Here is a 16,663-nt window from a genome sequence, read left to right as displayed (position 1 = left end):
GTCTAGTTCCACCAGCCCCTTCAAATGAGGGAGGGGAGATGGAGGAATAAAAATGAAGCAGCTACTCCAGCATTCCAAAATGTACACATCAGGGCTCTGATAGCAAGAAAAATAAACAGAAAGAAGGAAACCCTGTCTAGACTTAGCTGCTGCTGAGGCTGCTGCAGAAACAGGCTTGGTATTTACTTGAGAAGGCCTGCCAGGCTGCTCTTAGAGGCGAAAAGACAGAAAGCAAAAATAGTAGTAGTAGTAATAATATTAAGGGAAGAAAAGAATAATAAAGGAAACTCCTACTAACCGTAAATGAGAACGACAGATTCTTCAATGGCATGCTGGTAACTGAACTGAGAATCCAGAAGCGCCCGGGTGACGAACGAGCCGTAGTATGTGGACTGGTACCAGCCCACGTGGAGATGGTCGATGTTTACGTGGCGAAGGCTCCGCATCATTTCCATCTGATATTGGACTAGAGGATGGGGACGAGGGGGACAAAAGAAAAACTATGTAATGACATTACCCAGATTAAAAACAAGCCCTTCTGGAAACAAATTTCTACACAACTATTTATTAGCTAAAGGGAACAGGTTTCCAGATTTTAAATTCATTCGCTTCACATGTAAAGAAAACAAATTAAGCTTTCAAATCATTAGGGCATTCCTTTTCTCATCAACAAAAGCACATTTTGTAGAAACAGTATTAAAAATGTGATAATAATGCCTTATTCCAAACAAGTAATTATTTATTAAATGTGTCTCCACTTTTAAGGAAAAAATTTGTGTAATTACTAAATTGGTTGGTTTTAAGAAGTTATGTTTGAATTAATAAGTTGAGAGTAGTTATCGATGTCTTCAACACAGCTTTTAGAACTGAGAAGTTAAAACCATCAAGAAAACCAACAGGAAAACAATTAACTACCACATTATTTAAGTATGAACAGGATACAAGCTGTAGCTGATTAAAAATATAAGAATTCATTTTTGCCTTCAACTGGTGCCCCCTGCTGCATGTGCTAAATTTAGAAAAGAATTCTTTTTTCTTGTCTGTGTGTTCCTTTGTGTTAAGTAATCACCAGTATTTTTTTTCATTAGAATAGTTATATTTTAATCGCCATGTATAGAATGAAACAGTTGGATGACTTTTACATGTCAAATTAATGACTATAATGTATATTATTAACTCAAAGCCGTATTACTAGAAAAATGGGTGCAGACACTATAATAAATAATGTATTCTAAAAAGCAATATAGGCCAATAATGAGTAGCAAATATGTAAAACAGGAGAAAATTTTATAGTTAACATAATATTCAAGCTATTTCTATTATAATAAAAATGCATGACTGTGTTGAGTAAACATATTTGCTTAACTCAAAATCTAACCATTTCATTTTCAAAACTCTTAATCAGGTTTTGGCAAAAGTAAAGTTAAATGTCTGTCACTTCCTTGGTTATAGCACTACGGTTTTACAAAGCAAACAAAATTCAGGATCATAAAGTATAAAAGAAACTTCCCCAGATGGACACGGTCTTTTCAACACGTGTTACTAGGTAAAGAAAGTATAAATCTGCTTATTCCAAGGAAGGTTATATTTCTTATGATAAAAGATGGCAGCCAACTCATCAACTACTCAAGAATTATGTGTTTTTTGAAGTTTTCTTTTTATATACAATATGATGGCCTCAAGAAGAAGCAGTATAAAATTAACACGGTAATCTTGAATCAATTATCTTTTATCTTAATTTTTCGCTCTCTAGCATCCAAGATACCCCTCTTCCTAGCCAGTTTAACAGATTCCTATCAACCACATAAAACTGGGATAGAACCATCGCTATTGTCTCTTTCTGCTTTAAAATTTCATAACTCTTTTAAAGTAAAATCACTGATTTGGCTAGTAAAATTTAATCAAATGTAACTTATGAATGAAAAATTCTAATATCACCAGTAAAACAGGAGCCAGAACTAAATTTAATATTTATTTTAAAGGGATAGGAAAGAGGAGACGGGGAGCAATTACCAAGCAACTGACAGTACAAACACGATTTTATAGGATGAGTTTTTTAAAATTGGTACTTCTAAAACATCTGTCAATGTACAATTTAGCTGTAATATAAGCAGAAGACAGATTCTACCAACTGGCAATAGTAGAAAAGAAGAAAAGACCCGGAATCCTAGACCCGGATCTAGGTTCTCATGTCGGCTCTGAGATTTCTGCCGTGGGGAATCTTGCTGTCCTTCTCTGATGCTCAGTTTTCCCATCTCCAAAAAGATCTGAGAGCTCATCCCAGTCAAAATGCTACGATTCCACACTGTTCACTGGATATGCTAATTACAAGTAATGACTTTTCTATAAACTAAAGCAGGTAGCATGCATTAATAATTAAAATAAAAGTGCTTTCCTATGAAAAATATTCTGTAATCTTACTAAGTCAAACAGCCTGAATACAACAGATTTTATAATAGCATTTTCAGGATGCATGAAGTAGAAAACTTTACAATCAGTAGCAAACCTCCAGACTCCTTCTTCATCCAGAGTCTTACCCATCTTACAGCCCCTTGGTTAACGATAAGGAGGAAAATGAAGTGTTTCTCTCAGCTAGAGAAGAGACTAAATACTAAGCCTATGATTCATAATGAAGCCTGTCGCCCTCGGAGTTACCATTGTAATAATTGCCAATGTATTTATTTCTGGGGATTGAGGAATGAAGAAATAAACCTCTATATTATGGGCGAGGTTGGAGGTGGGGGGAGCACTTCTATTTTCCTCTTCCACAGCTTAGAAAATCATGACATACAAGATTTTACGAGGCTTTAATAAAAATTTATTTTTAAGGTCATAAGAGTTTTCATAGGATGAAAATACAAATTTAAGGGTTAAAAGCAATGACAGGTGAGTTAATAAAATTGCTTTTGAAAATCTACAATGAACTGGAATTTCACTATTACACACAAAAAACGTATGTGAAATTTCAGGTCATTCTTCATCTAGGTTTAGACTTACCACCCCAATTTTTTAAATTAAGAAACACAACTTTTTTTTTTTTTTTTTTTTTAATGAATGTCCTCTTGGAGGTATCAGAGCAAGAAAGGATCTAAAAAGACTACAAGTGATCCTTGAAAAGGTGAGGGTAAGGGTGCTAGAGCTCCAAAGTGAAGTTGGGGTGCACTGAGGTCCAGTCCTCGCTGGAACTACACATATGAGGCTCCAATAAATGCACAGTTTAAAGAGGTTACTTCGATTTAATAAAAAAAAATTTTTTTAAAGAAGTCATATTTGTTCTATTATATGCAAGCAAGAGACAACTCAGAAACAGCCAAGTGAATTTTGATCTCTGCAGTCTTTTAGGTCTATGTCCTTGTTCTTATGTTAACACAGACATGTGACCCTCGTCTCCTTTCACAGTTTTTCCTCCTCCTCCAATCCAAGTTCTCAAAAAGTACAAAATCAAACCCTACAAAAGCTTCCCGGTAAACCTAAGTGGGGATAAGAAATGCACAGCAGACTGTCCCACTAAACTGTCTCAAAACTGTGCTCCCAACACACCCATTAATCAACTGAGCTGAGCTGCCACACCAGCTGACACCCATTTACCCTCTGACAAGGAAAAAAAAGTCGTGATACAGTGACATGCCAGTAAACTTTACACAGGAAATAAGGAACGATCATTCCAGATTCTAATCTCCCAGGCAAATGCCACTGCTTTAGTGGCTCTGCTAGTCTAGTCCCTCTCAGGAGTTATGCTGGAGGTGGAGGGGAAGGGATACCGGGGGTGGGCAGGTGAGGCACAAACAAGAGACCCAGTTTAGCTAGGACACTGGGTAAACAGAAAGGGGAAGGGCTCGTGCTATCTGGAAAGGACTGTGAGGACGTGTGTCCCAGCCTGCAGGCTCTGGTGAGTAGGGGCTGGTGCTATTTCCTTCTCATTCCCAGCCATCCTCACTTACCCTCTCCCCGCCACCACCCGCCACTGGAGTTTTAAAAAGAAGGGTAGAAAAGATGTGGCTAGACAGATAAGGTTCACTCCTATCTCTCAGAAGGAAGAGAATTACAGCAAAAGAAACAAAAGAGAAAGGAGAAGGAAAAGAAAACCAAAGTTCCTTGATATAAAGTGCCACACCTCCCTATAGTTGAGTTAATGCAGATCAATGAAATAAGAGACAAGCATTTATTGGCAACTCTGCCGAGTTGGCTCAGGGTTAGAGACACTTTCATTTTTGTTCTAAAGTTCTCGTATTTAACAGAAGCCCAAGTGGCAATTTCAACCAACGATATTAACTTCTGAGTTAATGGCTAAATATTTCTGGAGAACTTTCCAAAGATGAATAGCAAGGGAAAACTTTTGGGGAGAGGGGGATTACTTTAAAATATGATAATATTCAACAGAAAGGCTCAGAATTGTGTAGTGAGAAGTTTAGGAAAGAACATTTTAAACGTTGTTAGTTTAAAAAGCAAACCCCCTGCCGACTGACTGAGGAGAAACAGTGCACAGCAAATGAATTTCAAAGACAAATTGGTAGTTACTACCAAGCCAACTCAAATTACTAATACAAAAGCTACACTTAGATGCAATTGAGGTGGTGCTACAAAATTTGGAAGGATTATAAAAATGAGGTGAAGTTTTATAAATCTCTTCAAACTCTACAATTGCCTTCATTGCTTAAGCCGCTCGCAAGCAAAGGAGAGCTTGGTTTACAACACCGAGTAACTGCCCGCAATCTGGCACCAGTGTATTCACATTCACTTTTTCCAGATACCCTCTTTGCAAAACAGTCAATTTTAAACTGCCTAGAGCTAAACAAGTCTTAACTGAGGCAGGCTGCCCAATAACTATTCCTTACAAAAATCCACCACATTTGTTGGGCTTTCTCTCGTTTTATCTCCAAATATGAAAACACTGAAAATAATATGCTGCCTTATATTTAAATGCTGTATCTGGACTCACACACTGGCAAACAACCGAACAAGAGTTTGAGATATGAGTTCCCCTTAAGATCACCGGGAAGGACAATGAATTCGAAGCTTTTCAGTTCAGCACAATAATTAATCAGCATTCTTTTCACCTCCAATTCCTCACCTTCATTTTAAAAACCATCTTTATTTTATTAAGTGAGCCCTCATGAAATGCAATTTATTGCCAAAAAACAGGAACAAAGAATTACCACAGTTGGCCAGGCTGGGATGAGCTGAAAGTAGAAAACTGAAGCTGAAGCATACTCCAAAACTATCTGTCTGGCAGACTGTTGGGCGGGGTCGGGGGGGGGGGGGCGGTGGTTATAGATGTCTTATTGGGGAACAATTAAAGGACCAAGTAATAAACTAATTTAAATGTTAAAAATTAAAAACAATTCAATGGATCTATTGTCTTATTTGACTACTTAATATTGTATCAAATAAATCCAAATCATTTAAAAATATATGTTACAATAAAATCTTATTAAAAATATACATAGATATAGCCTGGAGGAAAAGGACAAGACTAAGCACCAGGAAAGAAACTAGCACTTAGTGAGCACTTATTATGTCACACTTCCTGCTAAGTGGTCTACATATGTTATCTGACTTTATTCCTCACAATAACTCTAATGAGCTAATCACGATTACTGAAATCCTTTTAGAAAAGCTGTTTACCACAGCTTGTAAAGTGGCAGGACTCAACTGGACTTTAGACTTTCTGACTCCGAAGCCCAGGCAACCATCCATTTACAGAATCTCATCTCTTCTTTATTAGTAAAGTGTAGAGTGAATTATTTCTGAATCAATAAAGCATAATAGAGATACAGCAGAAATACACAATTTCTAGGTTTTCAGAAACCACAGCTTGTGCATGTTTGATCACTAAATTAACTAGTAATTTTGCACTACCAGTAAGATTTTAAGTGATAAAACCACCTTCAAAGATTTTTAAATGTCAAAGTTGAAATTATCACAAACATGTAATCAAACTCCTAAAACACTGCATTCTGTGTTACTATTTGAAACTAAGCACTGGACCAGATCAAAGATGACCTGCACAAACAGATCAAGAAAAGGAACAAAGAGAGACCAGATGTAGTTGTACATGCTCTTTGAAACAAAGAAACAAACTAAGCTCAACCAAGAGATGCAAACGGCTTTAAAAGCAAACAAACAAACAAAACCCCACAACTCTGAAACAAATCAATGATAACAACAAACATGACAGGAAAGTGGAATACATCAAAATATATCTGTTCTAGCATTAGGGCTAATCTAAGGAGGGCTTTTAAGAAAATTGTCACAACCCTCTTTCCCAGCAGCACCATGAGACACGGTGAGCGCAGACAGGGTATGAACTGTGAAGGCTCTGCCTCATCATTTAATAAGACAAGCTATTCTGTGCTTTCCTCTTCATATCAGATTTTCTGCCAAGCCACACATACGTTTCAGGCAATGCTCAAAGCTAGGAGCAGATGTAGATTTAAGCAAACAGAATGTGCATTTGAAAAAAGAATTAAATAAGAGTCTACTTTGGGTAGAGAGAACTACAGAGTACGTATTTCTTAAAACTTCCATATTCTCTTCACCCAGTCTGCATTACGTATTCATCCTTTCCCCCCCACCCCCCGCAATTAATACACCTGTTATTAAGGCCACGCTGGGACTGCTTAAGAACTATGGTAAGAGTTCAATTTCTCACAATATAGAGAAATATAGAGTCCAATATAAATTCTACTCTACCTAGATATTAACCTGTTCTATTTAAAAAGAAATAACAAAAATACTGCCTTTCTTAATCTTACCAGAAATATTTTTTAAAGTGTTCATTTGTCCTGGGTGGTTTAATTTCTTCTTTAAAGTGTTTATGAATTCTGACAAGTAATTTCTTCTGTATGCCAAGCTGGGAATAAAGGAAGAGGATGTGTGTGCTACCTTATCTTTTAAAACTAGTAAGAGCTTTGAAAATCATTGGAAATCAGGGTTTTTTAGAGGTTTTAATGTATCTCAAGAAGTCTCCTATGAAATAAACTGGATTCTTCACAGAAAATACTGTGCATATCCTGCAACAAATTCATATTGTATCTTCTTAACCAAATCATGAAAGACAGCCAAGAAATCCTATTTCTCTGAGGTTACGAGAATTTTTAAAATATATATACATTTATGTCCTTGGGCATGAAAACAGATGCACGTAAGTGAATGACACAGAACAGCAACTAAGTTAATTGTACGTCATTTGAGATCTGTTTACACAAACAAAGTAAATTCACTTTGATGGGAGCAAGGGGATATAGACCCCCTTTCCTTACCTATCACCATGAAGAATTCTCACTTAAAGAATAACCTACTGACCACTGCTACCACTTGCTACAATTAGGAGCACAGTATGTTAGAAGACCAAATGAGAATCTCTGGGTTTAGAAAAATATGTATTTCATGCTCTTTCATGAGGACAGGTAACGCCCCTGTCATATTTACAGCTATATATCAAGTACTTGTTTAATGCTGGCACAAAGTTAGGTACTAAAAGAAATATTTCAAAAACCTAATTGTTGTTAATGTACTAGAGAAGGGTCACAATTATTAGGAAATTATAGATAGATAAATCAATCCATCTCCATCTTACCATGTTCACAAAGGACATGAAGTAGCTTGCATTAAAAAGCATAACCAGTAAAATCACATCTAGGGAAATTACAAATTAGATTAAAGAAGGTGGAAACTGAAGGTGAGGCAGAGACCTGAACAAAGTGAAGCAAGCCATAGATATTTTGGTTAAAACACACAAATTTAGTTCTGGGCTCTGGCAGTCAAATCAAAAAGGGAAACATGGTAATTTATATTATCCAAAGGGAGAAAAACATAAGATCCCAAAGTAGGTAAGACTTTTATCTCGTTCTTAAGCCTAAAATGAAATTTTCATGTGGGGTTTCAAAGGAAAACTATTGTACAGTTTTTTGAGAAGCAAAAGCATTTCTCTAATAGAACAATCACAACTGATTTACCTTTTTTATAAATCTAGGTTTTTAAAGTAAAACAAGGAAAGAATGGCTCATGAGTCGTAACACAGAAAACAGTTTGTACAAGTTACAAGCAGCAGCAGCAGCAGCAGCAGCAGCAGCAGCAGCAGGGGAATAAAAGAAGAAAGGGCTACGAAAATGAATTAATAGCTTCATCCTGTAAGAAACTACCTATCAAACTCAGGCTGTTCAAAACACAGAATGGGATGCATCAGTAGTGAGCACTAAATATTCAAAATACAGAACAAATGATCATTTTTTGGAAGTACTGTTTGCAGTATACAAGCAATACTGTTCATTCTGAAACCATTTACTGAGTATCAGTGCTGGGAGCCTGATAAAAGTTACAGTGACATGAGCTTTAAAGGTACCCCCTCTTCAATAGGAGCTGGTGGTCAATTAACGCATTTACTTCTCTCTCTGAACCTTAACTTCCCCACCTAGAAAATGGTGGTTTCCACTTCCGACCATATGATGATGGCAACTTAAAAAACTTACCTCCAGTCCAGATGGCTGTTTGCTTAACGAGCATTTTTCGGTAAAAGTATACACTGACTTTATCAATCCCACCCTCCATGCCTACTAATTCTATGTTTTCTCCCTCAGTGAGAGGCCCTGAGTCATCAATCTTGTCCACCTTCTCCCACACTCAGCTCATATAGTCCTCTACTTTCTTAGTAACTCTCAAATCTGTTTTCTCCAAGGCAAAAATCATTTAGAATGTTTCTAAAAATTTTAACTGGGAAAATGCTCGTGAGATGCCAAGAGGAGGAAAAAAAGCAGAATATGTGAGTAACCTAGGTTGCGCCCTCCTCCGAAAGAGAAAAACTAGAAAGAAATATGCTAAAATGGTAATGGCAACAGTTCTCCGGGGAGTGGGATCATAGATGATTTTTGTTTTCTTATTTATTCTTACCTTTATTTTCCATGGTTTTCGGCAAAAGAAGCGTGCAATACATACAATATTAAAGGAATACGTACACAAGTATCAACAGCATTTTCTTTTGCTGGCCAAATTATTACACTTAACATGGTCACCAAATAATCTGGATACCAGAGCTCCTAAACTGTGGGAGCAGAGAACAGAATATGGTACCAGACTATTCAGAATCTGAAGTAGCCAACCTGGTCTGAATACCATCTGCTATGGACTGAACTGTGACCCACCCCAAATTCATAGGTTAAAAGCTTGACCCTCAATGTGATGGTGGTATCTGGGGACAGGGTCTTTGGGAAGTAATTAGTTTTAGTTGAGGTCATGAGAGTAGGGCCCTCACAATGGAGTATGTGCCTTTATAAGTAGAGACACCTCAGAGCTTGCTTCCTCTCTCCATCCATAGGTAGTACTGGGTCATCAGGCTGTGTGAAGGCACAGTGAGAAGGTAGCCACAACCCAAGGAGACGGCCTTCACTAGACATCAACCCTGCTGGCACCTTGATCTTGAACTTCCAGTCTCCAAAACTGAAAAATAAGTTCCTGTTGTTTAAACCATCCAGTTGTTTAAACCATCCAGTCTATGGTATTTTGTCAGGGCAGCCCAAGCTGACTAAGACACCATCTTTAACATATATTAGTTGTGTGACCTATGACAAATTGTCTCAGCCTAGGTGTCTGCCATTGTAAGATGGGAATAAAAACAGTATCGACTTCATGAAGTAGTAAAGAGGATAAATGAAAGCCTTAGCAACAAGAGCTTGGTGCACTGAATGACCTCAAGAAGAGCTCAGTGGGTTTCCACCATCACCTATCATTCAGAAATGCTATTTATAATCTAGAGGTTATGGTATTTATCTGAGTCAAAGGAAAGTTTATGTACAAATATGAATATGATCAAAAAACAGTCTACCATGAAAAAGGATTACAAAAGGAAAAAATACTTCTTAGACACTAAAACTATAAGCTAATTATTTTCAGTACAATAAAGAACAGAGTCAATAAAGAGACAAGCTACAGAAATTAGATTTCGAGAAAAGGTAATCTTGGGTGTTCTATTATTACTGGGTATACAACAATATAATTGCATTGTGCTATATAAGTTTCTATCTCCTGATTGCATTTGTAACTCTTCCAAATAAAGGAAATAAGCTCCCTGCCCCCTCCCCAACAGGTGGCTTTAGAAACCGTGCTGAGAATACGGGGGGAAATGGGAAGGAAGAGTGAGCAGCAGTGCCACCTTACACAAGGCACTGACTGAGTAAAGGTTACTGGAAATACTGCCCACGCAAGTGACGGAGCTCAGCTCAGTTCAATACAGCAAACAGCTTTCTAACGTGCCACCCATCACTTGGTAGGGTGATCCACTCCTGCAGCCTCAACTGTCCAAAGACAGTGCCCTTTACCTTCAAACATCAGGACAATTTGGATTAGAAAATCAGTATTAAAGATGCTATAAGAAGAAAGCTTGAAGGACACGAATCTTTTAAGAGTAGCCTTAACTGCAACGCAAAGAAGGGAAAGCGGGCAAGAATGTAAAGTGACAGGGGTTAAAGAAAAGAAAAGGTGAGGAAGAGCAAATAATTTCCCATGGATTATTTATATCATAGAAACAGAAGTACTTGTAACCACACTCTCCATCCAACCCTTTCTTGCCCCCATCTCTTCCCCTACACACTCAGCTTCACGCAAACTCATTTTTATGGGGTAAGGAATAAAGAGGTCTGTGCTGAGAAAATAAACAAGCAGAAGCCCTCATAGCCACCACAATAAATCTGAGGCTTGATCCTTGTGGCTTGTTTTCAATGAGGCCGTGTTACTTTTCCTGTTACAATATCTTTTTCCCAAAACCATACAAATATGCACTTTTGTGGAGAGAGGGTGTAAAGCTTTCACTAAATTCTCAAAGGGGCTAAGATCCAAAAAAGAGTAACAAGCACTGAGACGCAATGGAGAACAAGCCAAATGTGGTCTTGGCTCTCAGGGAACTTCCACTCCTCTGTGCACATGTAGGGGGAAGGTGGGAAGGAGGCAAGATGTGAAGCAGTGATCAATTCAGTTCAGGGGCAGCCAAACAGTAGCACAGACAGCACTGAGATCGCCAAAGACACACCATTCAGGGAGAGTAAAAATGACAGGCCGAAGGTCCCAAGGAAACCCCAGCAGGACACCCAACAGACTGTCACTTTTACCCTTGTCCTACCAAGACCAGGAAGTCCGTCCTGTGGGAAGCTGGATGGAGGCTTCATCTAAACAACTCTGTGCTTTAGATTAGTAATTCCCAAGAGAAAATACACCCCTTTACCCACCAGGTGATATGACCGGAGCTAGTAAGCTAAGACTGTTCTGAAGGCAAGGAGTGGTGATCCCAACGGAGAGGTAACCTTTCTCCATTTGAGAAGAATACACATTTGGGGGGAAAGCTCTAGCAAAAATGTTATGTTATAAAAATACACTTAGCACAAATTTTATCCTGCTATGTTACAAACGTTCCTTGAAATACAGTTCTACAGTCACACACTAAAAACCATCTTCAAGCAACTCAGTAAGCCTGTTATCTTCTGGAGTTTTTACACAGAGATCTCTAGAAGCCATTACTGAGACTTGTCTAATCAGTCGTCATTATGTAATCTGAGGTTCCTAAGGATGCTTTTCTATGGCGGACCTCTTGGGTTAGAGAGGAAGATGAAACAGCGTACAGGCAAGAAGTAAAAATCATTGAAAGGCAAGAAAAGTATTACAGAAAGATGCTGGAAGGCTACAAAACAGACCAAATAATTCTCTTCCGCAATTGGCAGGCAGGATCCTGCCAGATGTTTGAAATAGAATTAACCTCTATGGGCTGCACTGACAGAAATACACTGCACAACTATAAATAAATAAATATCTAGGGAAGCATAAATAACTATCTAGGAAAAGGCTAACTATCTTTGTTTTACTTTCCCTGAACTTGTTTCAGATTGTTCACCCCCCACTCAAACCGCCAAAAAAAACTGTCCCTCAATGCAGTGTCCAGATACAGAGCGAGCTGGGTATGCCAAGCCTTGAAAAAAGGTGCCATTTGCAATCTTTCAAAGCATTTTCAAACCAGGTAATATCACCTTAACAACAACAAAAACCCCTCTTTTATCCCCAAAGGATATATATCTCTTCCTTGCACAATAGATTTTGATGGTCAGATAAAGGCAATGCAAACAGCTTACAGAGGCTTCCTCCTTATATTCTGGGGAAGAAAAATCTTGAACAGCAAATTCATACATTCATCCCTTCATACATTCACCCCTTCATACATTCACACAGCAAGTATTTATTTCAAGCTATAATGTGCTGGACTTTTAGGTGCTGTCCAGCAACAGGGCAAAGACAGAAAAGGTTCCTGCAGCTGACATTCTAGTAGAGAGGAGCAGGTTGACAGCCAGCATTCCTGGGTCTACTCAAATGCTTAATGTTCCCTAAAGAAAATATCTGGATAATCACATATAGTTCTCTGGGCCTTTAAAATGAACAAACTATCTCTGTTAATAACAACCAGGAAATCAAGCTTGGGAATCAAAGGTCTGGCTTCTTACTTTGCAAAATAATACAGCACAGAAGAATAGTTGCAGGCTGAGAAAACAGCAGACCTGAATGGCATGTTTGGCTTTGCCATTAAATACAATAAAATAAAGCAGAGGAAAACCTCCAAATAACCAAACTGCCCTTAAAAATACAGTTTTAAAATCATCTAATTTTTAATGTATCTCAAATGAAAAAATGATTTGGATTAATGCTTATCACATGGTCATGGTGATCATAATAAACAGTAGTAAAATGGCAATGATTACCATTGTGAGAAAACTGACATTTTTTAAAAGAGTTAAGGCAAGACAACTACTGAGCCTGCGCGTCTGGAGCCTGTGCTCCGCAACAAGAGAGGCCGCGATAGTGAGAGGCCCGCGCACTGCGATGAAGAGTGGCCCCCGCTCACCGCAACTAGAGAAAGCCCTCGCACAGAAACGAAGACCCAACACAGCCATAAATAAATAAATAAATAAATAAATAAATAAATAAATAAATAAATAAATAAATTTATTTAAAAAAAAAAAAAGAGTTAAGGCAGGGACCAGGTAAAAATCCCCCACGAATAAAAATTCATGTGTTTCTTTGCTAGGTTTTGAAATTGGAATCAACTATCTCTATTGTGCCTTCAGGTGCTAATATTCCAGAGATAAATGGGGGACAAAGTCAGTTTCACTAAAAACTATGGTCTAGAAACCCTAACAATAAGAATGGTCAGAAGAAGGGGAGAAGTATAACAAGGATCACAGTTTAAGAAGTGACAAGAGTTCTAGACTACGGAGCATAAGTGGGTTCCTCACACAGCAAACAGGCCTGAGGCTAATCCCTGAAGGAGGGGGCAGAGGTTCAAAAAACATCACTAGATTTTCCTCCCAACACAACCTTAGTTCAGACAAACAAGCAACTGGGACAACCTCTCTCACACTTGAATCATCTGCAGAACGTTTAATGGACATTTGCACTCATGAAAACCACTGACTTCAAGTTTTTAAAAAGCTATTCTAATTTTAATTATATAAATAAAAGTTTTAATAAAATTAAAAACGAAACAAAACTGCTGTGTATCAGTGACAGAGATGATTTGCATTTACCTCCAGGGTTTAAATATACAGCGTGGAGATGGGTGACTTGGATTACAGGTTATATATCGAAGAAGGTTCTTTTCTCATTCTATTTCTACTAAATCAGCAGCTCCTTACTCAGACCTGTAGGTCTCATCAGGAGAAGCAGCCAGTATTTCGTTCCTGTCAGATGATGCTACATATATGAATGAAATAGACTAGATTCTAATCCTTGATTTCACTGAGCTCTGGAGCTATTCATATCCTGCTGCACTACTGAGATGTAGTTTAATATGCCTAGCAATCTCATCAATTTCTTCCTCCAATAAATTAAAATTATCCAGGCTTAGTAAAGTGGGGACACTTTCCTCATCCCAGTATCATAATCTCAATGTTAAAAACTGTGGTATTTTTACTCAAAATTAATACTATAAAGCTACTCAAGATACTACATGTTTAGCTAAAACATGCCACTTCAGCAAATTATTTGAAGGAAGGAATGAAAATAGCTTTTACTGTCATTGACTGTGTTATAAAGAAGGTATAAAAATGTAACCTCTACTCTCACGTCAAAGATTCATACAGGTATCTTTCTCCTCACAGGCAGGTTAGAAAAGCAGGGTCAGATTTAATCTCTTCCCACACATTTTTCATTGAACATATTCTAAAGATAAGTATTGAAAGATTGAAATTTCATTTTATTATCTTCACTATTTTCTTCCATACTAAATTAAGATTGAAAAGCATAATAGCATTATTTCATCAAGTCTAAAACTCCACTAAAGGGCTTCCCTGGTGGCGCAGTGGTTGAGAATCTGCCTGCTAATGCAGGGGACATGGGTTCGAGCCCTGGTCTGGGAAGATCCCACATGCCGCGGAGCAGCTGGGCCCATGAGCCACAACTACTGAGCCTGCGCGTCTGGAGCTTGTGCTCCACAATGGGAGAGGCCACGATAGTGAGAGGCCCGCGCACCGCGATGAGGAGTGGCCCCCGCTTGCCGCAACTAGAGAAAGCCCTAGCACAGAAATGAAGACCCAACATAGCAATCAATCAATAAATAAATCTTTTAAAACTCCACTAAAGCGTAAGAAAGGAAAGAGAGCTAGCAACTTTAATCATAAAACACCATGGATTAAAAAGTACATCCCAATTTCACAGATGTTCAGGTGCAAAAAAAAGGAGAGGAGGGGAGGAGAATTCTAGAGCCAATGAAGCTGTTCCCTGTAAATAAAGTAGTGTGTGGGCAGGCACTGTGGCAGCAATGCTTTTTTCTTGCCAGAAATACAACTGTACTCTATCAGTGCTTTTTCTAGTCTATATAACTCACAAAACAGTTGTTAAATAAAAACTCTTCTCTTGAATCATGGATTTTCCATGATGAACAAAAAATCGCCTGGCACTTTTCCTTCATACAAGAATCACATATATGCTAAGGATGACTGCTTTTGTGCACATCAACAGTGAAGCTGAGTTGGCTAGTAACATGCACATTTAATAGGAAGTGCTTTTGCATCTTCTATGTGATTGAAACTACAAAATATTAACAGTAGTTTTGTAAAGGAAAGGATATAGGTACTCTGCTTTCTCTCCAAACAAAGCATTTGTCACTAACTTTACAGCTGCTTTTACAAGGTTATCTGCAATAGTGCAACTTCTACTTGTGTTATTTTAAAAAAAAAAAAAAAAAAAAAAAGGTGCTACTTTGAATGATGCTCTGGTAGTTGGGACTCTTGTCCATCTTTAGCGACAAGATTCATTATTTTTGGAAATAGTTCTTTGGAAAGTATTACATTTGTCCTGGAAAAACTTTATGCATTTATAAAAATTGTCATTGTAGTTTTAAATCACACAAATGTTTTGGTGGCACTGTGCCACCACTTGACAAAGTTTCTTAAATAACCAAAAACTTTGGGGACTAGGGGCAAATTATTCAAGAAGTCCATAAAAACTACTTTCGAGGCATGTGCCACAGTGATTCTTATTCACTTTTCTTTTATTGCTTGTATAAATCATCACATTCTTAGATTCTCATTCCTAGCATATACAGATCCACATTCCACTGAGGCCAGAGTTTCTGCGGACATTCTGGGCCAGACAGTTCTTCGTCGTGTGGCTGTCCTGTGTGTTGTAGCGTACTGCACAGTACCTCTGGCTTCCACACACTGGATGCCAGCGGCGCTCCCCAAAGCGATAACACACAGAATGTCTCCAAACACCGCCAATGTTCCCTGAGGAGCAAGCCCCAACTCTCCTCAGAACACTGACGTAGGCACGGGAACCCTGTTCCATTATCACATATTATTCTGAGACACAGTGATTTTGTTACTATTTTTACGATTGAATGAACCATTCCCCCCCCCTCATTTTTGAGATGGAATTACAATAATAAGAATGAAAAATCCAAATTCGACAAACAAAAATATGTAAATGATGTAAAAGTGGTAACCAAAACAAACTACCATATTAACTATCATCCGAGACACACTGACCAACTCACTATCCTTTAGAGCACACATACAAGCTTTAAGAACTTAACAATTATTAGGAATGTAGAGAAGTCTTCCAGGAAAGTCATAATCAAGCTTACACTTCAATATGTAAAATGTATATGAACACAATTGTTTCAATGCCTTTTCCTCTGAAAACACCAAAATTTGAAGGCAGAAAGTGAAGGATAAATTTTTTTAATGTTCATATTTTAAGTGTTTCAATATAAAATTCACCACCATCAAACTGTGATATAGGCCAGGGACATGAAGGACTTTCAATTGGTTTAGAAAAACTATTAACAAATACATGTGCAGTTGAGATCTGCAAGTTGGGGGCCAATTATGGCGACCATGCTTTCTTACAACTTGTCTCCTGATACGATACTATTTACTAACACTAATTATAGAAAGACCGGAGGGTGTGTAGACCACAAGCCTGAATTAATACAGCAGTACTAATATACATGGCAGACAAGGGAAAGGCTAGACATGTATTACTCATCTTTCAGGTCTTAGCTCAGAAACCCCTTCATTCTGGAAACTTTCCAGGTTCCCTAGTCCAGGCTAAGTGCCCTTACTTTGTGTACCGTGCTCCTGCTTTTATAAGATTATTCCACTACACTATAATCACCTTGTTGTGTTTACAT

General features: G+C 38.0%; 1 protein-coding gene across 1 annotated transcript in view; it reads right to left on the bottom strand.

Moving 5' to 3' along the window:
* Nucleotides 1-16,663, bottom strand: part of EIF3H (eukaryotic translation initiation factor 3 subunit H) — an 86,925-nt gene that overhangs the window by 14,488 nt on the left and 55,774 nt on the right. Inside the window, exon 3 of the mRNA XM_036830418.1 lies at nucleotides 299-466. Coding sequence (XP_036686313.1) covers nucleotides 299-466 — 168 coding nt within the window. The remainder of the gene's footprint in view (nucleotides 1-298; nucleotides 467-16,663) is intronic.

The sequence above is a fragment of the Balaenoptera musculus genome, chromosome 17 (assembly GCF_009873245.2).
Source record: "Balaenoptera musculus isolate JJ_BM4_2016_0621 chromosome 17, mBalMus1.pri.v3, whole genome shotgun sequence".
Classification (NCBI taxonomy): Eukaryota; Metazoa; Chordata; class Mammalia; order Artiodactyla; family Balaenopteridae; genus Balaenoptera; species Balaenoptera musculus.
The sequence above is the reverse complement of the archived record's forward strand: the minus strand, read 5'-3'. Positions and strand labels throughout refer to the sequence as shown.